Source organism: Aythya marila (assembly GCF_965140915.1).
Source record: "Aythya marila genome assembly, chromosome: 27".
In the NCBI taxonomy this organism is placed as follows: Eukaryota; Metazoa; Chordata; class Aves; order Anseriformes; family Anatidae; genus Aythya; species Aythya marila.
This window is the reverse complement of record NC_139068.1, coordinates 2,132,529-2,158,015: the sequence shown is the minus strand read 5'-3', so window position 1 is coordinate 2,158,015 and position 25,487 is coordinate 2,132,529. Positions and strand designations below refer to the sequence as shown.

The window sequence follows — 25,487 nt, the reverse complement described above, 5'->3', positions numbered from 1 at the left end:
TCGCAGGAACCCTTCCCTCTCATCTCAGAGTCTGGGCTCTTTTCTGGGTGAGACAGCAGGTTCTGGTGGGCCTCACACTGCCCGGCAGCAGCAGGGGCCAGTGTCCAAGCTAGAAGTGCACAAAGAGCTGCTGCTCCTCCTCCTCCTCCACCTTCTCCTCCTCCTCATCGTCCTCCTCCTCCTCCTCTTTCTGCTCATGCTGCTTCACAGTCAGCTACTTCCTGGCATTGCACACAGCTTCTCACCAACCATTAGGAAAGAGCTTCTGGTTTCAGAGGAGGGGGACCCTGCTGCCATCTGAAGAGGCTTGGCTTACACAAATCCTCCTGTTTGGATGCCTCTGGTGGTCTTTAGAAAAGAGGAGAACTCGTAGGAAATTGTCCACTGATGGAAAATGGTGAGTAAGAACTTTACCTGGGCTGCTGTGGACCTTGGGTTGGGGCATGGGGAGCAGAGCTGTATCTCCTGCTGAGGAAGTTGGAGAGTTTCTGTGGCCGTGTCCTTGTGAGGGGTCAGGTCCTGCTGAGACCCTCGTCCCCCCTCAGGGAGTAGTAAAAGGCAAAGTCCTGTGGTCCACCTGTGCTGATCGGAGCTTCAAAGGTCTCTGACCAGTTCGTGGGCTCAGTGCAAGAATTGCCAGGTGACGTTGGGCTGAATATAAAATATGTGAAGGAGGCGAAGCTTACATTGTGCTGCTGAACCCAGGAAGGCACCCAGCAACGCAAAAAGCTGGACTTTATTACTGTGACAGCACTGCTGTATCCCATAGGTAGGCTCAGGTACTCTGTCTGTCCCACCCCATTGAACAGCGCTAGAACTTATGGTTACAAACATCTGAATTGTGTTCACATCTAAAATCCCTGAGGAATGTTTGATAGTTGCTTTTTTCATTAGTTTTTGTGAAATCTCCACTGCCTGGTGTGCAGGAAACAGCAAATTCACGCTGTTCTACCACAGGCTCTGCCCAGAGTGCTGTGTTAGCAGTGTTTACTGGGGAAACTGTGGTGACTGCCCAGGGATGAGAGGGGAACTTGAACTTATTTAGGTGTATAAATTTGAGCACTTATGTCTGAAAATATTGCGTAGCTTCTTTGTACTCTAGTCCTTCTGTTGTGAAATAAAAAAATTACGCAAGTGCAAACCCAGACTGAGATCCCAGAGGGAGGAAGACTTCAAAAATGAAGCCTATGGTAGGGCAAATGGAGCAGCCAGCTCTGATGCAAATGGACGCTGTGGTCTGAGGACAAGAAGGCAGGAGAAAGATGCAGGAGGAAGAGGACAGATCCTTCCCTTTCCATATGGTCTATCTGGGATGGTTATGGAAATGTAACCCTGTCACCCCTGAGCTTTGTGCTGTATCTCAGACTTGGCATTTTTCTTCTGAAAGTCATCCAGGCACCTCATGGCTGCCTTTCTCTAGAAACTTCAGAAAAAGGTGCTGCTTCAGGAAGCCCAGGCAGCTCTGTGCCGGGGCTGGTGTGGCCCAGTTTGCCTGTGTGCTCATCACGGTGTGAGCAGCACAGGAAACACCCTCATCAGAAAAGTAGGGCAGATCTGCCATTTCTTGGCTTTTTTTTTTTGTATACAGCCTTCAGCGGGATGGGTTTTCCTCCAAGGAAAGGATGCTGACAGCTCCGCGTGGTCTCCTCCACACAGGTGCCATGGCCCCTTCTCCTTATGGAGAGGCTGTCACAGAGCAGGACACGTCCCCATGGTTTTGGGCTCCCCAAGGCTTTTGCTGGAGCTCACAAGGGAGCTGCTGCACTTCTGATTACCATGGTCTTCATGGGGGCCAGGGCCAGGGCAAACTAGGTTGCTCCCCTCCGAGCCCTGGGCAATATCAAGGTCTCAAAGTCTGCCCTCGGGAGTTTTGTTACCAGTAGGGCATAATTCCCTTCCCTGTCCCACTGTTTTGAAGGTTCCTGATAGTGGGCAGAGGATGGATCAGGCCAAAAGACTCCGTGAAACAGCTTCTGGGTGCCCTCACGGTGGTGGACCTGTTCCCAGTCTGGTGCAACCCTGAGCTCTTTTCTCAGCCACCCATGCAGTGAGCAAAGGCCACTTTTCATAGAGGAGGCTCAGTGTCAGGCCATGCTGAAGCAATAGTGCATTCTGCAGAGGGGCTTTGACTCATTTTCCTCCATAATGTTTTAACTGGAGCTTTTCTTAATGGTTGCAGAGGCACCTGGAGGGGAAAGGGGCCATGGTGCGGCACCTCCAAGCAAAGTTCAAAGGCAACAGGGAAGATCTCCCCGAAGCGGGCAGCTGGCTGGAGAGTCGCTCGGCAGCATCCCCTGCAACGGAGCCAGGACAGATGCCTGTGCTGGGCTCCAAGGGTGAGCCACCCCCTGAGTCCCCCCGGACCAGGAGGGTGGACTTCAGCAGGGCACCTCCACCTCACAGCAAAGGTCAGAGTGTGGGACAGAGCTCGCTTCCTCATCCCGTTTCTGAGACCCCGGAGTGGATGGCACGACTGAAGAAGGGTATTGCTCAGGACGCCAGCTCCCAGCCAGCCCCTGCAAAGCCAAGAGGAAGAGACGTGTTGAACAAGGAAGTTGGAGCCACCTCTGATCCTCCCCAGAGAAACCAAGCCCAGCAGAAATGGCCACTTGTCAAAGACAAGGGTGCTCCAGCAGTTCCAGCCAAAGGTGCAGCTGTTGCAGCCTCCTCAGATGCTGTGGGAAGCACCCAGGAGACAGGGCACCCGGCTCTGCCTCGGAGGAAGCCTCTGCCACATGTCATGACGCTGGGAGCGAGGCCGGCCAAGCCCAGGCGCCCTCCTGCCGTGGATCTGGAGAAGTTCCGTGCAGCTGCACGTCCTGGGATGCCCGGCCGTCCTGCCGTGGAGCCAAGGAGCACTAAGCTGGGTATGGCCAGGCACCTGCTGGCACCTCAGAGTCCCCCACTGAAGGCAACCCCTTCAGGATGCAAAATTTTCCATCTTAGAGCCTGGAGATCCTGGGAGACAGAAATTTTGGGTGGGCTGAGTGGGGGCTGGTTGGTGACCAAGGGGCTTCATGAGCATAGCACATGCAGGGGACATAGGACAGCAGCTGGAGAAACAAGGAGCAATCAAGTGCCATGTCCCTGGCTGGGGACAGGTATCAGACTCTGGGGTGCTTGCAGGGAGTGGTGCAAGGGGAAATCCATTCCTGTAGGAGTGGTGCAGCCCTGTGGCAGGGACCAGGGAAATGGGTATCTCTGTCCTTGGAGATATCCAGGTGTCAGCTGGACAGGGCCCTGAATGACCTGCTCTAGCTCTGAGGCTCTCTCAGCCCTGCTCTGAGAAGGAGATTGGATGAGAGGCTCCTCAGGCCCTTTCCAACCAGCCCACCCTTCCGTGACTGTAAGAGCAGTCAGGCATTACTGGTGGGAAGCAGAGCTGGCCTCCTCTGTTGAGAAGCACTTACACACCCTTTGGCCAAGGGGCAGAGGCTCTCTGAAGCTGGCAGCACATTGCCTGCAACACCATCTGCCTCCAAGCCTGAGGGAGCTGCCAAGACTGCAGGGGCACAGACAGGACCATGGGGGCACCATTGGGACCGTGGTGCTGCTTGGTGTGTCCTCTGTATGGCTTCTGGCTGCCTGCAGGACACAGAGCTTGGTGCCTCTTGACGTGGTGGTTCTCTGTTCGGCACGAACTCTGCCACAGTCCTTCCAGGTGGTGTCTTTCCAGATCTAGGCAGATTTGTTGCTTTCTGACAGCCACCACTCTGCTAAGACATGTTCTCAGCTTTGAAATTTGTTTCAAATCTTGCTTCTTCCTCAACTTTTCGAATTTCTTCTTTACCACCTTGTTATAAGGACATTTCCCTATTACCCAGCTCCTGCCATGACTGTGGGGCAGAGTGCAACTCTAAGAGTAGAGCCTCTCCCTTTCCCTATGAGAACTTCAAAACCTGTTTTATATTACTGTATTAGCCCAATGTTTTGTGGGATCATTCAGAGGCCTTTATCAGTCCTGGCTGTGCTGTTGTGCTGGGAGATGCTCACCCAAAGAGGGGCCCCAGCCTAGAGGGTTAGAGTCACCCTGGCAGAGGAGTGAGTGATCCTCCCTCCATATGTCATAAAATCTGGCAGTTTTCAAGTATTTTATTGCCTTCTGGAAACTGAGGCAAGTTGGAAAACCTAGAGTGACTCCTCTAGATTTACTTATTTTTGTTAATCACAAGTTTTAAGATAATCTTAAGATTTTTTAAGGCTTGACATATGATTGCTCATCACCTGGTACAATAACCCCATCAGATCTGCTGTGTTGGATATTCGTGTTGGTTGCTGACTGGTCTAGCTGACCAGCTGTGAGTCTGGCGATAAAACTGATGGCATCTTGGTGCAGCTGGATGAATGCTGGGGCTTGCAGCAGGTGCAGCAGCACTTTCTGGCTGATGATGTCCCTGAGCACTTGGAGATGCCCAGGACTTGCCCTGGTACCAATCTGATGCAGATCTGGAGTTTAACGTTTTCAACATATTCAAAATATTCTTATTTGGCTTCCCCTGGCCTTTCATCATTGGTCCAGGGAGAAAAAACTTTATGGACAAAAAGGCAGGAACTCATAATTAAAGCTCCCTAGGGAGCTCCCCAGTGAGCTGTGCCCCAGAGCGTAGGGAAGGAAGAAAATTCCCAGATGGGCCATGGAGACAAACTCCTCGCTGGATCCAGATGTGCAGCCAGCTTTATCACCCCACATCCCTCTGTACAAATCTAGCCTGAGGAGGCTCTGATCCTCTGAGCTGAGGTGAAAACTTGAAATAATCCCTTGTTGCTTTCCCATTCTTCTTTTTACCGTAGGTTACCCGAAACCAGGTAGTGTTGCATCGGGCCCGGCACGGTTCCCACCGCGGGATGCACCAAGTGCAGCAGGGTAAGTGCTGCTGAGGTGCTTTAATTTTAGGTGGCCTCCAGGCTGTCCCGACCAGGTGGGAAGGGCACCAGTTCCATCAGGCACCAAGGCATCGGTCCATCAGTTTCCCTGCGGGTTCCTAGAGCCCAGCTTGGGATGGCTCCTCGTGCAGGCAGCTCCAGTGGTACAAAGCATTGTTCTTCACAGGCTGCTGCATGGCTTCCTAATCACACTCTGCTCTGTCCCAGGGATGAAGAAGAGATATACGATGATGTAGAGACCGTTGAGCTGGTCAAGAGAGACCGAAATGTTCCACTGCCCCCCACGTCCCGACCACCAGCGTATCTCCGTCCCGGAGGAGGTGGGTACAGGCTGGGTGCTGGATGTGGTGCCTCAGGGAGCACTGAGGACCCAGTGAACTCCGCAGCCAGCAGCAACTGCACTGGGCTGGCTGCTTCCATGCACGGGAGGGTTTCTCTGCCACCTTGTAAACAAGCACGGGTGACTCTGATCCCCTGAAATTATCAAATCTGCTTTCCAGCCATCTGGATGAGCCCATTGACATCAACTGAGCTGGGCCCTAGGGACACACATGGTCCAGCAAGGCAAGGGCTGTGGAGAGCAGCTGCCAGCCCTGCGCCCTGACCTGCCCAGCTCATTTCAAGGCGTTCTCTCAGCAGCTGGTGGTCCCAGTGGTCCCTCTCGCTGTTGTTTCAGTCTCTTTCCCTGTGTTTTGTCTCAGTGGGTGCTTGCAGCTTACACCAGCCTCATGTCAGCATCTCTGGGTTTGCTTTTACAGGTAGAGATGCCGGTCGAGCCTCTGGCAGGTTTGCCCTGCTGGCAGCTGTGCAAAGGTAACGAGGGTGGGTCACGCTTTCCGTGGGGCCTCAAACTGCCAAGAATACTTGGTGCTTCTGCAAAGCTGGTTGTTCGGTTGTCTTTGCTGGGGTTGCAATAAGAATGTTGGTGGTGAAGGGCACAAGTGGAGGGTTTAAACCTGGCTCAAGAGTTCCAGCATCCCTGCAGGGAGGCACCTCTGGGTGCTGGGGGAGACCCAGAGCAGGGGAAATGTGACAGGGCATTGACCAGGAAGGAAAGTGTAAGGGGGGAGTAGGAGTGGGGTTACCCAGGCTTTCCCTTGACTCACAATGACTCTGCAGAGAAGCCCAGGCCTCCCGAAAGATGAAGCCAATGACACTCAAAGAATGCAAGAAGGAAGAGAAGGCAGACAGGGAGTTTCAGAAGAAATTCAAGGTGAGTAGCACTGAGTGGTTTCGTATCCCTCTAACCTCCCTCTTGCTCCCCAGGAGCCGTGCACCACAGAGACCTGGCTGTACCCTATCAGACCTGCCCTGTGCCCCACCAAGGCATCCCTAGATCAGACTGGTCCCTCAGACCCTTTTGCTTAAGATGAGCTTGCTTTTTCCATGAAGGGAAAGAGATTGGAGCTGCATGGCCAGCACTGCTTGGGGCAGCTGCTTGAGCTGCAGTACTGCTGTTTGTGTTTCAGTTTGAAGGGAGCATCAATGTCCTGACCCAGATGATGGTCGACCCTGCAGTGACTGAGAAAAGGGGCGGAGGGAAGAACCTGCCGCTCAGACGGGGAGAAATTCTTGATGTGATTGAGTTTACAAACAAGGATCAAATCCTCTGCCGAAACAGCCAGAGGAGGTGTAAGTCCAGGGGGACTGAGGCTCTGCTTGGAGCAGGGATCACAGCACACAGCTTCCAGGCAGTCACAGCTGGTAACTTCCTTCGCACACACACCATTATGGTGTGGGAGACATCCCCTTGCTGTTGGAGATAGTCAGCATATCCTGGGTCTCCGGTGTTCCTGCTTCTCTTTGTAAAAATGCCGTGCTCTTCCTCCCACTCGGAACAACCCTTTCTGCCTTTAGCTGGGCTTGTCATCTCCTTCTGCTAAAAGCCTCTGCATTTCCCAGAGCCCGGCACATCGGGCTTTGCTCTGGTCACAGACTCCACGAGCTATGCTTGCACTGTAGGGTGCTCGGGTGACATGGGCTGCAGACCCCCCAGGCAGAGATGGGGATGAGGGCTATGACCCAGCCCGGCAGGCTGGTTCCCTGCGTTGCCAGCAGGTTCCTCCCAAGGGTCCAGCTCGGCTTCCTGGAGCCAGGCTGCTCCTCTTCCCCAGCTCTCCTGGGGATGTGGGGTGCTGCTCAGCCCTGCCTGTGCCGGGATGCGACCCCGCTTATGGCCCTGCTCCCGCCACAACCTGATGTGCTTCTCCTTGCTCTGTTGCAGATGGCTATGTGCCCCGGGCTGTGATGCTACACCTGTGAGTATCTGTTTCCTGGCCCCTTCCTCCCCACTCCATGAGCTGTGGTGATTGCCCAGCAATTGCCCAGCACCGAACCAGCCCTGGTGATCAAGTGCTGGCTCTAAACCATCCAACGCAGGCAGTGGCCATAAGCACAATGCCTGCTGGTTAGCCTCGAGGGGCAACCTGCCCTTTCCAGTGATTTCTGGTGTCAGGAGAGGTTCTGGCACTGGGAGAAACTTCCCAGGTTGTTGTGAGCCCTCCTCAAGCTGTGGTCCCAGCACAAGCTGGGATTTGCCTGGGCACTGCTCAGCTGCTGCTCCTGGCACAGCACGAGGGGCTCTCAGCATCCTGGGGTGGGGCCACTGTCCATGTGCAATGCCAGAGGGGCCAGATCCATTCTCCCCTTATGTTGGAGGATCCCATCTCCTGGGAGGAGCAGCCCAGAGGGGCAAGCATGAGCCTGGCAGGAGGTGAAAGCGGTGACACAGAGCACACCAGAGCCAAGAGGCATGTTAGGAGATGGGACAGACACAGCAGCAGGAGCTGGCCCTTGCCTCAGTGGTGGGAGGTCGGGGGGGACCAGACTGCTCACAGCATCCTGTTTGTTTTTTTTCCCCACAGGGACACTGACATCTATGACGACGTTGAGATTTATGGTAGGTTCAAGTGAACTGCTGCCAGTTCATGAGCAGGCGGCAGCTGTGGTCCAGGTCCTGAATCCCTTAGCAGGCAGCAGGCAGCATGGTCCCAGGGCCCCTTCCCCAGGCCTTGTACCCAGGCACTGGTACCGGGGCCTCCCCTCCCACCCCTGCTATTTCCCTGCTTTCCATCTCATAGGAGCTGGGATCTCCCCTCCCTCTTTGATTTCTTTCTTCCCTGGGACATGCCTTTCTTCCTCACAGGTCCCCACAGGTTCTTCCACTCCCAGTTACGTGGATTTCTCCACACCCTTTCCCTTCTCAGCTTGCTCCCTCCCATTGCAGCTAGCCCCATGGACCTCTTTAAGGTGTCCCTGATCCCCCAAACAACTCGGGATGCCTTTCCTAAGCTGTTACTGACTCATGGCTTACAAACTCCATCCCTCTGCATGCAGAGGGCTTTGCAGATGGAATTGAATGGAGACAGCTGTATTTTAGCTATGCTGATGAACAAATATTTTATCTATTCCACCTGTCAGGTTGAACAATCCATGCTAAAGCCGAAGTCATGATGCACACCAACAGAGACCTCTCCAAAGACCAAAACATGGAAAGTACTATGTGCCACGCTCTTGCTTTGGAAGGAGGTCTGCTTCCTCTGAGATAGCTTGCAAAAGCCACCACATCCCTGCCGAAACAGCAGGGAGGTTGTTCAGCACACTGGGGGGATGCAAGGATCCTGTCCCACAGAGGCAGGGACTTGAAATAAATCTCCGTATCAAGCCCTGTCTGTGGCCTAGTTTCGTATGTGTAAAATATAGCAATGATTTGAGAGGGTTTTGTGTTCTTAATTTTTTGTTTGTTTGTTTAATCTGTGCAAGAAAGGTTTTAATTCAGAGAAGTTTGAGCATTTTGTCAGTCGCAGAGCATCTTCAGCTCCCTGGGAACAGCGCTGTATCCCTGAACCAATCCAGCAACAAGAAATATCCCAAAATATTGTAAGCAGCAATGATTATTGTACATGCACCCTGTGAGCAGCCCATGGCCTGCGGGGCAGCTTCCTTGAAGAGCTGGGGCAGGGGGGTTGGATCTGTTGGGACAGATATTCCTTTGGGTCCCTTTAGCACCATCCATCGATATGCTGGGGTGCCGAACTGTTCAGACCAGCACAGGAAATCCTTGGATGAGCTTATTAATGGTTTTGGAAAAGTCCTTGGCAAGCTCTGCTCTAGAGAAGCCCTTGCACCGACGCAGATGTGGAGTGGGATGGGGATGCACTCACAGCCGGTGGGAGCCCAAACATTGCAGCAGCCTCTGATGGGCTCAGCAGGACCCGGGACCCAGATCCTCCTGGATCATGAGCTGCTATGGAAGGGAGCTCCCCCGTTGTGTCCCTGCTCCCAGCCCACAGCGTGTGGCCCCGATCCATTAGGGTGGGAGCAGCAGGAAGGGTTAACTCGGCTGGGATCGGCACAAGGCGCTCGCAGAAAGCCAAGTCCAGATTACCCAGTTGAAGACGTCACTTTCCATTATGGGAAAGGCTCCCCGGTAGCAGCACGGCTCTTGGCGCTGGGGATTAACCACCCGGCACAGCTGGCAAAGGGCAGGGCTCCGATGCCCGGAGCGATGCATGGTGCCAGGGGCTGCTCCCAGGGGCACGGCTGAGCGGGACCATGTGGGATCGCATCCGGAAAGCTCTGCTGGCCTCTCTTTCCGTGAGCTCCATGCGCCTCTGGAAGGGGGTGCGGACTTTCTGGAGCAAAAACGGCCTCCTCACCCTGTCGATGCTGTCGGTCGCCACCGGCTGCCTCCTGGGCTTCCTGCTGCGGGCACTGGAGCTGACGGAGCTGGTAAGGTGCTGGGGATGGGATGGGAGCGAGGGAGTGGGACTGGCAGTCAGGGCAGCCACAGAGGGGCATGGCCACAAAAGCAAAGGCTTCAGCCCAAGAAAGGACATTCTGGATGGTTTCTGTCTGTGGCTTGCTTTTTATTTATTTATTTATATTTTGCCCAAAAGCCGCAGGACAAATCTTGGCACCCTCTGCTGGGAGTGGGGGCTCTGGGCCAGACCCTGTCAGGCTGCAGAAGCCTGCAGGAGGGATGGGGATAGGAAGGGGGGGCTCCTGCCCCACTGCCCCCAGGGGTTGGAAACAGTTTAAAACACAAAGCAGCAGTGGTGGCATCCCGGGGCTGAGCTTCTGCTGCCTCTCCCTGCAGATGCTCAAAGCAAAGCCCAGGTCCACGCTCTGGAGAAGATCCAGCAAAAAACACTCAGGGGTTGCTGACAGCCTGGGTGCTTCCAGCAATTGCCATCGCCCAGCGATTTCCAGGAGCGCTGCCCTGTTAAATGTCACCGCAGTGAAATCCCAGTGGCTTTAATGGCATCGAGCATCTCAGCCGTAGCTCAGCTCGATGTGGGGCCGGCCTGGCTGAGCCACGGGAGGCAGGATGCTCAGCGGGATCCCGGCTTCAGTGAGCTCGGCTGATGCTGGAACATCCCCGCGTAACCTACAAGGATTTAGCAGGGGCTTGTCACTTCAATTACGGACTGCAGCATCACTGCCCCGAGCGAGGATGATCTCCTTACTTAATGGCAGTGGGGTGTAATCCCGCTGCGTCCCAGTGCACATGGCCACAAGCACCCCACGGCCTCCCACGGGGCCTGCACCCAGCCGGGGTCCTGCCCCTTGTCCTGCCCCAGCCCTGTTGCTGCTGCCCAGTTCTCCCCATTAGGGACTTTTGGCCCAGCCTCCATGCTGCAGATGAAGGAACCATTCCCTGCTTCCTTCCCCAAAAGGGGAAGTGTCACAGGGCTGGAAAACCCAGTGAAAAGGGGACGCTCCTCGGTTCTGGGGCTCCTTCCTGCACCCTTCTGTCCCCACGCTACGTGGAGCTCAGCCAAGGTTGGGCCACGCAGGGATGGCAGGACGGGGCTCCTGGGTCCACGGTTTGCCTTGGCATCCCCCAAAGCCCAGTGGTGCTCGGTCCTTTGGAGCAGTGGAAGCACACATTTGGCTTCGGCCACCTCAGACCTTTCCCTGACATCTCCAGGGCGGTGCAGTGAAAAGCTGGGGGCCGGGGGGGAAGGTTGGGTGGAGGATGGACAGTGGTGGATGGGCTGATGGAGGAGGGAGGGAGGCATGGAAGGAACTTGCTGAGTGTCCAGGAGGGTGGTGGGTGGAGGGATGGTGGATGGACAGACAGCTGGAGGGACAGACGGATTGTGGAGGGACGGCTGTCTGGCAGATGGATGGAAGGAGGTAGGGAGGGTGGGCACTGGGTTGCACCTGGAGGCTTTGGGTCACTGCTGAGTCTCTGCTGCCCAACAAGGAGCAGCACCGGGCACAAGCCAGCAGCAGGGCCATGGAGGCCATTCCCCAGAGGGTGGTGGGTCCAAAGATGCTTTAGTGAGGGGAGCAGCCGCACACACCCAGCTCCAGCTCACAGCCAGGTTTCCCACTTGTAGCCCATATTTCTTGGCCCCAGCCCAGCTCTGGTAAGGGTCAGCCAAGGAAACTGTGTCTCAGCAACCACAGGTTGGGAGCCAAGCTCAAAGCTGTGTCCCATTAGGAAAAAAAAAAAAAAAAAATGTCAGGTTTGAGCCCTTAACCTGAGGTCAGCATCCACTTCTCAGCTCCCAGCTGACACACCAGCTCTGCTCTCTGTGCAGGAGAAGCAGTACTTTTCCTTTCCTGGAGAGCTCCTCATGAGGATGTTGAAGATGCTGATTTTACCCTTGATCACCTCCAGGTAAGACATCATCTTCTGCTTCTGAAGTGCCATCTCTGTGTCACATTGAGGAGAACGCACCATGAGACAGGGCTCAAAACTGCCCAGAGTGAGAATAACCCCACACCAAACAGCCAGCACCCAGGCAGCATCCATAGCTTGGTGTCCATTGAACCCCATAATCTCCTAGTGATGGACTAGGACAGGCCCTGAGCTCAGGGGAGGAGGTTTTGATTTGGTTTGTTTGGTTTTTGCCTTTCCTTTGCTTTCCTTACAGCGATCATTCTGAGTGCAGTGGTTACTTCCCTGCCAGGGTGAGCCCCAGGTACTCCAGCAATGACATTGCCACCAGAAAAAAATGCTGAAAAGTTGTTTTGAATATGTTCCAGCCGAAAAACCTAAATCCCGTAAACTTTTCTGAAGTGTAATGATCCAAATCAGAGAGGGGGGTAATGGTTTTGTCCAGCTTTGTGAGCGGCTGTGTGAAATGGAGGGGTTGTTATTTCTGCACTTGTGCCTGGGCTGCCTTTGATTAGAGATGCTCATTAGAGAGAGCTGGAAAACACTACTGGGGGGTGGGCTGGGGTAATTTCCTTTGCTTTTCATGCAGAAAACCACCAGCAAAGCACACAGCAGAATGAAGATCAAAATGTCCAGTCCAGGCTTCAGGGTCAAAGACAGTAGGAAGTGGCTGGAGAAGGTTTTATGGAGTCCTGAGGTGCTGCTCTCATGGACTTCCCAGTGGCTAGGACTGAGAGCTCACGGTGAGGCTGTCTGTGTGTCAGGCAGGCTGCAGGCACTGAATTTACTGGAGGAATGAGGTACATTGGCCCTGACCTGGATTTGGTACATACTGCACTGGTCTGGGGTTTTGCTTCCTTTTTGTGCCCATCCAGCTGGCAGTGTGGGACCAGCCACAGGCTGCTGCTGCTGGGCAGAGGTTTAAACTGAAAGCAGATTTCCTTGTTTAGAGGATTTTGAGACAGTTCAGTTAAGAACCAGAAGCGTCACTCACTGTTGCATGTCATGTTTGCAAATCCCACTTTCATCAGCCCATCCGAATCGAGAAATAAGCAACAGAGCCACATTTAACCCTAAGCGAGCCCTTAAAAAGCGGAGGTAGAGTCACATATTTTAAATGATCACCGGCACATGGTCACCAGAAATACCCAATTCACTTTCATCCCCTTGCCGATGTCTCACTGCTCTGTTGTTTTTCAGTTCGCTTGCTGCCTGGTTTGCCTCTGGTTTATTTTTGGGAGCAGCGTGATCACCTTCCTTGCCAAGCTCGGTGTTTTTGCCATCAGCCCCCATAGGGCTGCTTTCTGTTTCGCCCCAGCATCCACCCCCTTCCCAACACACTGCCAGGGTCTCTTGGGGTGCTCCCAGTGCTCCCTGCAGCCGAATGCTGTTGGGGCCCAGGGCCTGTCCCAAAAACAGCCATGCTGCCCATGGGGGTCTGGGCATCTGCAAAACACCTGCAGCACATTTCCTGCAAGCTGAACCCAACCAGGATTTCTCTTATTTAATTACTGTGTGATGGTGAAGTGGCTGCACCCCTCCGTGTACCATCCCACAGGGACCAGGCTTGTGCTGGGGAGGGATTTGCCCGGCTTGGCACTCAGATTTGGAGCTCCTCACGTCAGAAAGCTTCACCCGCCTCCGCCTCACCTTTGTGGCCTCTCCTCAGCTTCCCAGAGCCTCTCTCCTCCCAGGCACGCGGCTGCAGGAGGGGATCTGTGCTCCCTCAATCACCTGTCCCTGCTGTGTCCCCGAGGGCAGCACTGACCCTGCTGCCCCCATACCTGCCCCGCATCTCCTGGGGCTCTGCAGTGTCCCAGGAGAGATGGAGCAAGGAAAACCAGAGGTCAGGAGCTCTGCATGTCTGGGGGGGTGACACACTGCAGCCCCCACATGCTCCCATTTGATGTCCCCACCAACAGCCTGCTGGCACAGCCCGTAATACCCTCTCTATTTTTAGTCCAGTTTTGTTCAAAAGTAGCTTACTGGCTAGCTCTTAGGAAAGCTTACGTGTACGTGAGGTCTGAACCTGTGGTTCTTTGCCTGGGGGAGTGGGCTCCAACCCCACCTTGTTTTACACCTTTCTTCGCAGCTGACATTGACACCCCATAACATGGTGTCAAGCTGAGGCAGGGGAGGTTTAGGCTGGACAGCAGGAAGAGGTTCTTCACTGAGAGGGTGGTCGCACACTGGAACAGGCTCCCCGGGGAAGCAGTCACTGCACCAAGCCTGTGGAGTTTAAGAAGCGATTGGACTGTGTACTTAGTCATGTGGTCTAAAATTTTGGGTAGACCTGTGTGGTGCCAGGGGTTGGACTCGATGATCCTTATGGGTCCCTTCCAACTTGGGATATTCTATGCTTCTATGATTCTGTGATAGCAGCACCGTGTGCCAGAGGTTTTAGAGAACAGTATCACACTAACCAGAGCAGTGTTAGTTATTCACCATCAGAACATAAGGATATGTACTTGCTATCCCTTGGTGAAGACAGAAGGCATGGCCAGACCTTGATAAGGGACCTGTAGCTCTGTCCTGCCCTTCGCAGCACCCCCCAGGCTGCCACAAGCTTGCCCTGGGAGCAAGATCCCCTGGGGAGCCACCATGCAGGCACCTGAACATGCAGGAGCCCTGTGATGCCCCTGAGCATCCATCAAAAAAAAAAATAAAATCAGTGGAAACTTCTCACAGGTTGGAGACTTTGCCCACTGGGTGCATCTCGTGCAGCTTTGGGGGCAGATGCTGACCACGATTTTTTCTGGTGCAGCCTCATGTCTGGGCTGGCCACCATGGACTCGAGGGCCTGCGGGAAGATGGGGGTGATCACCATCACCTACTACCTTTGGACGACCTTCATGGCGGTGACCACCGGGATCATCCTCGTGGTCAGCATCCACCCTGGCGCAGCTGCCCAGAAGGAGGACTATTCTGTGGGGAAAGTGGTGCTCAGCTCCGCCGACGCGTTGCTGGATCTGATCAGGTACCTGGTGGGATTTCAGGGGGAGCCTGGGGCTTAGCACCTTGGATGGTGCTCCACAAACAAGATCTGCCCCCAGGGCTGTGATTTCCCAGGGGATACTGAGATCTGAGGGGAAATGGGAGAGCTGCTGCCGTGCTGACCGTGCAGAGCGGGCTCCCTGCTCCCAAGGGTGCCTCCTCCCCATGGGTGCATCCTGCACACACCCAGGGGCTTGCTTATGCCCACGGGTGCTCCAGCAGCCCCACTGCTTGCCTCGGGGCTGGCACAGCTCCTCCCAGCACTGCTCCGGCCTCCCAGAGATGTTGGCAAGGAGGGCTCCGAGCATCCTGCTCCTGCTTGGTCTTGGTCTGAGCAGGGGGCTGGAGATGGCCGGGGTCCTTCGCAGCTTCTGGCTTTTGATGAGTCCAGTTTGTGTGGCTCAGTCCCGCTCTTCATTCACCTTCCAGCCCCTCTTCCCCCACAGCTTGCAGGAGGACACCCAGAGTGTCGGGGCTGTAGCAATCCTCCTGCTGGCCTCTCACCCACCAGGGGGGGCTGCCTGGGGCTGCCTCCAGCTCACCGCATGCTTTAACCCCTGCACAATTGCTCTCTTACAGAAACATGTTTCCTTCCAACCTGATTGAAGCTTCGTTCCAGCAGGTGAGCCCACCCGGCCACAGCTCAAGCTCTGGGATGAGATTGGGATGGTGCTGGGTTTGGCGGGGCTGCTCTCCCCCAGCCACAGCCTGGACACGAGCCCCTTCCCCTCCCTCCATCCCCTCCCTCCCTCCCTGCTCCCTGGCCACTTTCTGCTCACTGGTGGGGGACACAGGCACAGGGACACCCTGTGCTGAAGGGCTCCTCCACAAAAGCAATATGATGCTTGGACCCCAGGGACCTCAGGAACCCCAGCATTGTGCAGCAGCTCCCCAGTGCCAGCTCCAGGATCAGGGAGCAGTGCAGAGGGCCTGGCACACAGTGGGACAGAAAGCTGGGTGGAAAGGTTGGGGTGGCCGAAGGAGACGACAGGGGAGGGGATGGGCACGGCGCAGGGTAGGACAGCACACTCATGATGTTGGGAAAGTGTCTTTGGGGCTCCCAGGAGGGGCACAGGGCCAAAGGGACCCCTTTATGGGCATTACAGTGCTTCCTTATCCAGTCCTGCACTGGGATCCTGCAGGGACAAGACTCAAATGCCATGCGTGTGCCCAAGGAAGTGCAGTCCTGGAGGATGGCTGTGCTCAGTTTCCCTTGCCTGTTTCTTGCTTCTCTTCTTCTCATCAATTTACTGCCTGAAAACCAAACCTTGAGCCTGCAGCACCACTTGGCCCAGTGGTGGCTTTGACTCTGTGTTCAGAGCAATGTGGAGTTTGCTGCCAATGGGACATTAACCTCTCTGCTTTGCTTTTGCTGCAGTATCGAACTGTCCTTGTCCCAGTGGTGAAGTCCCCAGGATTTCCAAAGATCCCAGGGAAATCCCTCAGTTTTATTTACTTTGCACCTGATGATGAAAACCCTGAAATTCATCACCCTGTGTTTCTCGAGCTGACGCCGTCTCCTGAGATGACCTACAGGACCCTGCCCGGGACCAGCAATGAAATGAACGTCCTGGGAATCGTTATCTTCTCAGCAACCATAGGTACCTGCTAAAGAGAGAACTGGGCTTTGCGCTGCTCCCTGGCCACGCTCACCAGGCTGCAACCCAGAGCAGCAACTGCTGCAGCTCCCGTGCTGTAAATCAAGGCAGGGATGCTCAGAGGCACAGGACCAGTCGTTTTAGCTCCAGCTGCTCAGGTCCTTGGGAAACTGGGCATGGCAGGCAGTTTGTAACACCACCTCCCACCAGTAATGTCAGCAACGGAGCTTGCAAAAGGTGTTACAACTGCTCGTTATGCGCAGATCAGCCTGGAGGATCAGGAGGACCCCAGAATTTCCCTAGGAGCCCTCAGAGCCTGAGGTTTCTGAATCATAACGTGAGCTGCAGGAGCCTTCTTATGAAGTCTGCTAAAGTGAGCGGTAACTTCTGCAGACCCTATGTGGGAAACAGTGTAGTAGTGAAGGTCCAAACCCCCTGTGCTGGCGGCGCTCAAACTCCCTGAGCAGGCAGGAGTCAAACCTGGTGCCTGCCACAGACGTGTGGAAATTTCTACGAGCACTTTGTGAAGGGGGTGAGAAAACTCCCTGCGCTGAGCAGCTTGCAATGCAGCATGGACAAGGCGTTTGGTAACGAATTAAGGAAAGAAGAAGAGGTTGGATGGGGGGGAACATGTGAAAGGGATGGGGAGGAAGAAGGCTTAAAGGGGAGAAAATCACAGGGGGAGGAACCTGGAGCTGACTCAGAGCATGAGGTGGGTGCAAAGCTGAGTGAGAAAGGAGGAAAGGAGGAACCAGAAGGGAAAGGAGTAGGAGGCAAGGAGATCAGCGTGGGGGCAGGATTACACCTAGATTAAGAGGTGAGGGCGAGGAGCCTGAATTTAGTGTGTGTAAGTATCCAAAAAGCCACTTAGAGGATTTGGGGTGTGGAGGCAGCGCAGGAGAGCAGTGCTGGAGCCCTCCGAACTGCCTCAGGGCAGAGGCCGGGCAGTTTGCGAGGCTGCGACATGCTGGGTGCCTGCAGGAGGTGGCCAAAGGGAGGCTGGGCAGAGACAAACCCGCCGGGAGCGCCTCCATCCCAAGAGATCCCTCCTGCCCCAGAGACCAGCGCCATCGGCAGAGCTCTGCCTTCACGCCGGTGCTTGGGGAACGTGTCTTGGGACACCCGTCCTCCTCAGGCCCAGCACAGCGGGTGACCAGAAGCTGCTTTTTCTGCCCCTGGGATTACCGCCCGCTGCCCTGCTGGTGTGGGTAAGGATCAGCGCTGCGTTAGGGCTCGGAGATCACCTGGGCTGGCCCCGGTCACCCAACTGCACCCATCCGGATCTGACCTGGGAGGGATTAAAGCTCCACAGAGCCCAGCACCTGCAGCGGGGCCTGGTGGGAAGCGTCCACGAGGGGCCGCACGAGTAGGGTTTGTCCAGCAGAAAGCAGAGCAGGTAGGGAGGGCCTGGCCATGGTCCTGTGATGTTGGAGCCCTTTTGGAAGGAAACGGAGCTCTGCTCCTCCTCACAACAGCGCAGACAAGGCCAGGTGAGATCTCAGCAAATGCCATTTGTGTCCATCTCAAAATCAGGCATTTCATGAGACTGTGGCTGGGTGTCTGTGCGGTGCCTGCTGGCCATCAGGAGCAGCCATGCGCACAAACTGCAGCACAGAGGCGAAGCACAGCACGCCAGGGGCACCAGAGCAAGGTGCGGGACCCTAAGATGTGCTCTCATCACTTCTTCTGGTGCCCTTGAGGCCTGCTGCTTTGGCCCACTGCCCTGTGGTGCCACGAGGAACCCCACGCAGCCACCATAGCTCCAGTGGCTTCCTCAGAAGCATCCTCAGAGTCCACTCTGGTGCCTCTGAAATCAAGGAAAGGGCAGAGATTTAAAGTTACTTGAAATAAATGGGTTATGTGCTCGGGTGATCTTCTTCATGGCAGCCCTCTGCAGGACACAGAGAAACTGACTTCTTTTAAGGCAGCTGCTATGACCACCAAACACTGGGCGAGTAGCCAAGAAGCCAAGAATGACACGTCCAGCCTCGTCTCATTTCTCAAGGCTGGGCAAAGATGACCATTTCTCATTTGTTTTTGGAGCAAGATGTTAGCTGGCCAGAGTTCCAACTAAATGCACCAGGTCTCTGGGAGTCCTCAGCCCTGAAGACTGGAGAAGGATGAGAGGGACAGGACAAGATGCTGACTATACTCTTCTTTTCCAAGTCGAAGCAGACACTTCTACAGTGCTGCGGAAGAAATTTCAGCTCATACACCGAGTGTATGCACCAGGCTCGAATCCAGATGGGCAAATACTCAGGCTCGGTTTTGTTTTCCTGAAACCTCCTCAGCAGTGAAAACAATGGGATTGAGCACAGTCTAATTTGGTGCTGGCAGACCAGAAAGCCATGCCAGAACCCATCTAACCATTAAGTATTTATGCTCCAGTATTCCTACAACTGAAAATTAGACTGGGAATTGTGTTAAGGCAACATCAAAAGAAGCAGCAGAATTAAGGCAGATGGCTTAATTCCCGTATCCAAGCATGGCTGGATACTTCCTTACCTAACACTAATGCAGGCACTGTCACCATTGCAGTACAACCTGTGGGCAGGTGGCAAAGCCATCTGTGGGCATTGGGCAAATCCAAGCACTTCTGTTTGTTTCAGGAACTAGATCATCCTAGTATTACCAAAGAGCAGCCAAAAGACAGCTCGTCCCCCTCTAGAAGTGACTCTTCCAGTGACTACCCTCAAGAAACTCGGTGCATTGCACGCTGCTCCTTTGGTACTGCTTAGTAATACAAATCACTGTGTTTGGTTGCAGGACTCCTCTTGGGGAAAATGGGCGAGCGAGGAGCCCCGCTAGTTAACGTGTGCCAGTGTCTGAATGAAGCAGTTATGAAAATTGTCTCGATGGCAGTCTGGTAAATCTGTTTTTGATCAATTCAGTTCTTTTCTTACCTGCTAGTTAATGATGGTGCCAGCCATACATATGTCTACAAATATCTACTGCAAGCACTGTACTTATTTTTAGTGTGACTGCATCATAGAGTACCAAATACTGTAATGACCGTGGTGTAGTGCTTCAATAATTGCTTGATCCCCATAAATAAGTACTCATGCTTATTCTTTGCAGGTATTTCCCCTTTGGCATTGTATTTCTCATTGCTGGAAAGATCCTGGAGATGGAAGATCCCTCAGTTATAGGACAGAAGCTGGGACTATACGCCATTACTGTAGTGTCAGGGCTGGTCATCCACGGACTTTTTCTCTTACCTCTGCTTTTTATGCTCATCACCAAGAAAAACCCCTTTGCTTTCATCAAGGGAATACTGCAAGCCTTGCTGATTGCCTTAGCTACATCCTCCAGGTAAGAAAGCACGGCCAAAATTTGCCGGTACAGCTGGGAAGGGCTCTGGCTTAGCTGTGGGAGACCCGGCTGCGCGTACGACTGGCCACACTGCAGAATAGATGCAATTAACACATAAAAGAGAAATCATGCTCCAGCACTATTCGAAAACACAGAACAGGGCTTCTGTAGGTGCTTTATAAAGCAGTGCATGGTTATGAGTTTGGATTTTAATTGAAAACATCAAAAACACTTCTGGATACTTTACTGAAAACCTCAGTCAACTCCTGTGTATACCACGCTCCTCCAAAGGAAAGTTTTGTCTATTTTGATAAGGTTTTATAATTGTAAATAATTTTTATATCTTTAATTTTTATTGCAAAACATTCTTTGAAACAATGAAGAAAATGTACATCAGAAACTACCATCCTTTCTGAAAGACACACAAACCAGAATATTTTCTCAGAAAGCATTAGGCCAAGTGAAGTTTTCCTGCCCTCCCTGGCATCAGTGCTGTACACGAGCTCAGTAAAACCATAGAGGACCGTCCCTCCCTGCCCTTTCCCCTGTCTCTGCACACTGCTGTAGACAACCCTCTCTCGTCCTGCATGGGGGACCCCATCCCTGTTTCCATCGGCTCTTGCTGCTGTTTCCCTCGGAAGCATCTCCTGTAGCCACCATCGTCCTGCCAGGCACAGGGTCCTGGCAAAACCCCAAGGTCGACATGGGATTCCTGCAGCACCAGCACCATGCTGGGACCTTTCCCTGCAGAGATGGGCTGCCACGAGCAGCTGCTGCTCTCCAGCCAGCGTGCAAGCTGAGGGGCTGTTGTGTAGGGGCTGGTGGGAGAGCTTTGTCCTCGTCCTGCCGTCCGCTGTAGGGATTGTGGGTGTCTGTGATACACCCTGCACACATTGGAAAAGCAGCGCCTGCCTTGAAGAGTTGATCGCAGTCCCATCGGCTTCTTTTCCACGTTCATTTTCCATCTTTCATTCTGTCCTCTTCCTCACCATCCTTATCCTGATTCCCACCATACAGCTCACATCTGTGTGCCCGACAGAAACGAGCACGAGTTCAGTGGGGTGGTACTGGGCAGCACTGGGCAGCACTGGGTGACACTGGTACAGATGCTCCCCACTGCACACTGGGGCTGAACCAGGGCTGAAGGAGCCCCGTGGGGGCTGGGGTGGGCACTTCTGCTTCGTACAAATGTCCAGGTGTTGTGGGATAAATGTGGGGAGCGGGGATTACAACAAACAGATGGAACCCATGCACAAAGCTCTCCGTAGTGTGATGCCTTCAGACACCAAAATGATTTTTTGAGTTTATTCCGTTGGTACTGCAGGCTTATGACAGACAGTGTCTGACTCCTTGGCTAATTGTGTATTCCCCAGGCAGATGAAGAAATGCATAGCAATTCGTGTAACAGTGCTGCTGCACTACCCCAGGAGGACTTATGTTTGTATACTGTTAGGCTGCAGACAGCAGAGTGCTCAACATGGAAAACAATTACTTATCGTTTCTTCTCCCGCAGCTCAGCAACCTTGCCCATCACCCTCAAGTGTCTTCTGGAAAACAACGGGATAGACAGGCGCGTGGCACGCTTCGTCCTGCCGGTCGGGGCCACCATCAACATGGACGGCACGGCGCTGTACGAAGCAGTCGCTGCTATCTTTATCGCTCAGGTGAACGAGTACGACTTGGACTTGGGACAAATCATAACAATAAGGTAAATGTTTATTTGCAGCAGTCAAATTAGTTCTCCGTTCTTATAGATATTAGACCAGTATCTCACCCCTTATCCATTTATTTGGCTGAGACCACCCCAGCTGCTGCAGCATCAGCCCCTGCCAGTGGGTGACAGCGGGGCTGCCAGCTGGGTAGCACGCCTGGGCAGTGTGACGCCATCGAGGAGCTGTAGCAGCACAGGGGTGCACTGGTGTAATATATTCTCCTTCAGAAATACCCTCATTTAACGAGCAAGGGAAAAAAAAGCATCTAGCTAAAAATAAGTACAATTTCAAATATGAAGCCATTCCAAGGAGGGGCTGCCTACGCTGGAAGGCAGAGGGCTGCTTTCAGCACAAGGTGCATGCCCACAGCCAAGGCCCTGGACAGTAGCAGGGCAGGAGGCGAAGCATTGCAGCTGCAACCCCCCAGGATGGGGCTGCCCCCAGGAACCAAGTGGCCCCCATGCTGGAGCCTGTCCTCACCTTTCAGAGCTCACCCTGGTCCATTCCAGCACAGAGCTAGAAGGAAGCACTGGCACAGGGGATCAGGACGGGCAAGCAAATTGTACAAGTGTGCAGGTGACTGCAATGGGAGCCTGAGAAGCAGAACTCCTTACAGTGAGATTTCAGAATAACTGGAAGTGATCTTTCTTGGCCAACAAAGTGTTTCAGGTCCTGTCACTATATCATAAAGAATGATATAATGAGGACATGATTACTTTTATTATTAATATATATAACTTATGCAACACCTCATTCCTTCAAAGAAAAAAAAAAAGGCAGCTTTTTTGGTGGCACTAATTCTGCAGCCTTCCTCTCTCTGCAGCATAACAGCGACAGCAGCGAGCATAGGAGCGGCTGGGATCCCCCAGTCGGGGCTCGTCACGATGGTCATCGTGCTGACGTCTGTGGGGCTGCCGACCGCCGACATCACACTCATCGTGGCCGTGGACTGGGCGCTGTAAGTCTCCCAGAGGTGATGCTGTGGGCTGGTGCTAGCGGCAGCTGATAGTGGGGACGTGTTTGGGTTTCCTGGAACAGCTCTAGCAGAGGTAACAGAGGTTATGGGATCACACACAAGGTCAGGAGCCAAGTGTAAGATTCCTCGTTTTCCCATTATTTTCCTGAAACAGCCTATGATAATGACAGGTAAAAGTCTCTTAAATGATTGTTTGAGCTAAGGTGTTTCTGTTCTGAGGTGCCTGCTGCAGTCTGTTGCCTCCTTAGGGACTGCACTCAGAAGCAGTGATGAAATTACCCCATGCAAGATACAAACTTGCGCCTTTTTTTTTTTTTTTTAAATCTAAATCCTTATCAGATTGTACCCCAAATTTTTGCTAGGTCTCAAGTGAAAAACAAACAAAACCCCCCTCTGAAATATTGAAATATCTAGGTATGCATGTATACTTTCAAGAGATGGAAAGGATTCCACTTTCCTCCATAACAAGAGGTAGAAAAGGAGGGAAGCAGACACATATTGTTGTCTTCATAAACGTTACCGTGTAAGGCTGCTAGTTGATGTATTCCCTAGAAATACCTCAAGTCCCAGTCTCCTCCAAGCTGTCCATTCTGTGAGCAAAGGAGGATGGACAGCACGAGACTGAAAGCGGTTTGTCGGACAGGTAAGTGTGGAAAGGTACAGTGGTCACTGCTTTGGTGGAACATCTCCCTGCGAGATGAACGAGGCTGCAGAAAGGTCTCTGGCTTCATACGAGGAGAAATGAAAACCAGCCAGAAGGGTGCTAACAATAGAGACAGAAGGGGTGGAAGCATAAAATTGTTTAGGACAAAAGCATGATCTTTAGGATAAAATTAACTGATACAAACCATAAACCACTTGGAAATGTTTGCAGCGTATGTGCTCATCCAGGTTTCCATTTTTATTCCTAAGACATGGGATTTTTCATAATTAGGAGAGGACAGAAAGATAGACTAGGGATAGATAAGAGGGTTGGGATAGATGTTTAAAAGGCAAAAAGGAAAAAAAATGATCTGAGATGATTACTGATTGTCAGAACAGAACAGTAAAAAGGTAAAGTATGAGCTGGTTGTGACACTAAATCATAAAAGAAAATTAGGGGCCCCTTCATGAATAGATATAATAGTGGGAAAAAAAAAATAAGTTGCATTCAATAGGCAACTTACATCTTACAAGCCATCTGTCACCAGAACTAAAACATCACTGGAGTTTCTAAAAGTAAGGATGACATTTTCAAAAGACTGCATCCAACGCCAAGGTCTGTCTTCCAGGGAGGTAGTCCTCGCCTTGGTGGATGAAGACCAGATTGATGTTGAGACAAAATACGATGCCTGATAACACTTATCATAACATATGCATTCATGAAATGTAGCATTTAAAAGTAGTATGGAAAAAATGAAGCAAGTTAGGTAGGTGACAAAAACATACAGTGTAGTTACTGACTTTTAAGGAACTGATGCATGGGTTGCTGGTTTGGTCTTCACAGCCATCCTGTAGAGAGGGAACAGCTCAAGTATCACGGCTGCTTTTCTCATTCTTACACTCACAGGAAGTTTAACTTTTCAGGTGGAAGTTGTTTCATCAGAACAAAATGTCAGCTACATCTTTGAGCATCACAAGGCACCAGTAGTATCACCTACAGTAACACTGCCGGCACTTCCTACTGACATGACAAGAACTTGCCTTAGGGCTGGACAAACACAATTTCATCCCCAAGTGTCACCTTAAATAGTTTTGTGGTTCAGGGGGCTCACACAGATTTTGAAGGAAAATGCACGATGCACCAGTTTTGGTAGCAGTACAGCCACCCCTACACGCTAGAGATGAGTGTGATGAGATGCTAGTACCAATTTCTTGCTGTATTTGCACAGGGCCAAGGGCAATACCCCATTTGTCTTAGCTAGTTCTTATCAGGAATAACGGTAGAGGTGTCAGGGATGGGGGTTCACCTTCCAAAGCCATAAAAGACCACAGCCACTCTGGCCGTGGCCACCAACTGCAGCCTCACAGCTTTTTCTCTTCTAGGGACCGATTCCGAACTATGACCAACGTCCTCGGAGATGCTCTGGCTGCTGGCATCATACAACACATCTGCGAGAAAGACTTTGCCCCAAAGCCCCCTAAGGTAGGTACAGCTTGTCTGGGAGAGCAGGCGAACACAGGACACATCAGGGCTAGAGACAGACACAAGGGAAGTACTCAATTAGGAAAATAAAACAGCATTTTGTTCCTTTTGCAGCAAGATCCAGTGAGCAACACAGAGAAGTTTCCTTCTGCAGAGACCTCACTTCTGCATCCCAAAGACAACGTGATTGAACTGATTGAAGAAAGTTTGTTTGATCAGACAGGAGTTCACTACAACATCTGTCAAGTGTAGATCACAGCATTCCCATGCCCAGGATGGGATCTCGGTGCTAAACTGATGCATATGGATGTTGTGCAAGACAAAGGCCTTACTTGGCACAAAAAGTAGAAACATCCTCTACCCTTTGAAGACTCTGGGACTCTCCAATGAGCAGAGCCCGCTGCTTGTACGGGAGGATATGGCTAGACTGGCTGTTCTGTCTAAAGCAGCTGGGATTTGAAGGTTTTATTCCACACATTTTCTCAAGCCCAGTTCTCTTCCAAAGTTAGGGAGGAGAGCACGTACTGGGAAGTGGAAACTAGACTGGATTAGAAAGTAACAGAGATGAGAAAACAATTGGACACCTTACATCGGCAGCCTTTATCTGCTGTCCAGGCTGCATGCTGTAAGGCTTTATTTTCTTTAATATATTTTTTAAAATCTTTTTTATTAATATATATACACTAAACATATTACATATTACTATACTATATAAGGTTCTCATCTAAAAACCTATGCGTATTTTTTGTCCAGATCTCAAAATTAAAGCTGAACGTAACGGGATTTTCCAGCCATTACACAAACAGAGAAGAGCTGGTTGGAGCATTTCACTTCCAGTGCCAGAGAGATTCATTTCAGCTGCCAGGACGGAAGGGCCAGCTGTACGTGTATTTTTACCGGCTGTCTTATTATAGTGAAACTAATTGACCAACCCAGTTGCAACCGTGTTGGTTTTCCCAGCTAAGGATCTGTTCCCAAGTTCAAATTTCCATTCCAATTACAGCCTTAAAGCACAGGCTTCCAAGGGCAGCCTTCTCCACAAAAGCCTTTTACACAACTGATTTATGTTGCTGAATTCGTTCGCTTCTTGCAGTGTCCCCTCATGCCTTTTCTCCCTGGGTTTGTCATTACTGCCACAGCACAAGGCTCATGGAAGCAGCCTAAATGCAGACTAACATCACTTACTTTCTCCAAAAGGCAACACCCTGGGCCCAACTCACAGGGAAATTGATGAGAATGCTCCTAAGGCTCAGAT

The 25,487-nt window shown here is 52.4% G+C and overlaps 2 protein-coding genes across 2 annotated transcripts; both read left to right on the top strand.

Moving 5' to 3' along the window:
* The first annotated feature begins 206 nt into the window (after window positions 1-206).
* PRAM1 (PML-RARA regulated adaptor molecule 1) lies at window positions 207-8,474 on the top strand. The gene is made up of 10 exons (XM_082779735.1): window positions 207-397; window positions 2,180-2,867; window positions 4,792-4,864; window positions 5,092-5,204; window positions 5,643-5,697; window positions 6,004-6,097; window positions 6,354-6,516; window positions 7,109-7,142; window positions 7,749-7,783; window positions 8,305-8,474. Exons 1-10 carry the CDS (start codon window positions 395-397, stop codon window positions 8,307-8,309), a joined length of 1,263 nt encoding a protein of 420 aa, XP_082635861.1. The 5' UTR covers window positions 207-394; the 3' UTR covers window positions 8,310-8,474.
* Window positions 8,475-9,438: 964 nt separating this feature from the next.
* On the top strand, window positions 9,439-24,484 carry LOC309888080 (excitatory amino acid transporter 5-like; the record flags this gene model as incomplete). Its single annotated transcript, XM_082780299.1, has 11 exons — window positions 9,439-9,615; window positions 11,436-11,515; window positions 14,280-14,492; window positions 15,089-15,131; window positions 15,888-16,110; window positions 18,874-18,973; window positions 19,186-19,419; window positions 20,933-21,127; window positions 21,955-22,089; window positions 24,133-24,232; window positions 24,347-24,484. The coding sequence occupies 11 exons, from the start codon at window positions 9,439-9,441 to the stop codon at window positions 24,482-24,484; spliced, it is 1,638 nt and encodes a 545-aa protein (XP_082636425.1).
* Window positions 24,485-25,487: the final 1,003 nt, after the last annotated feature.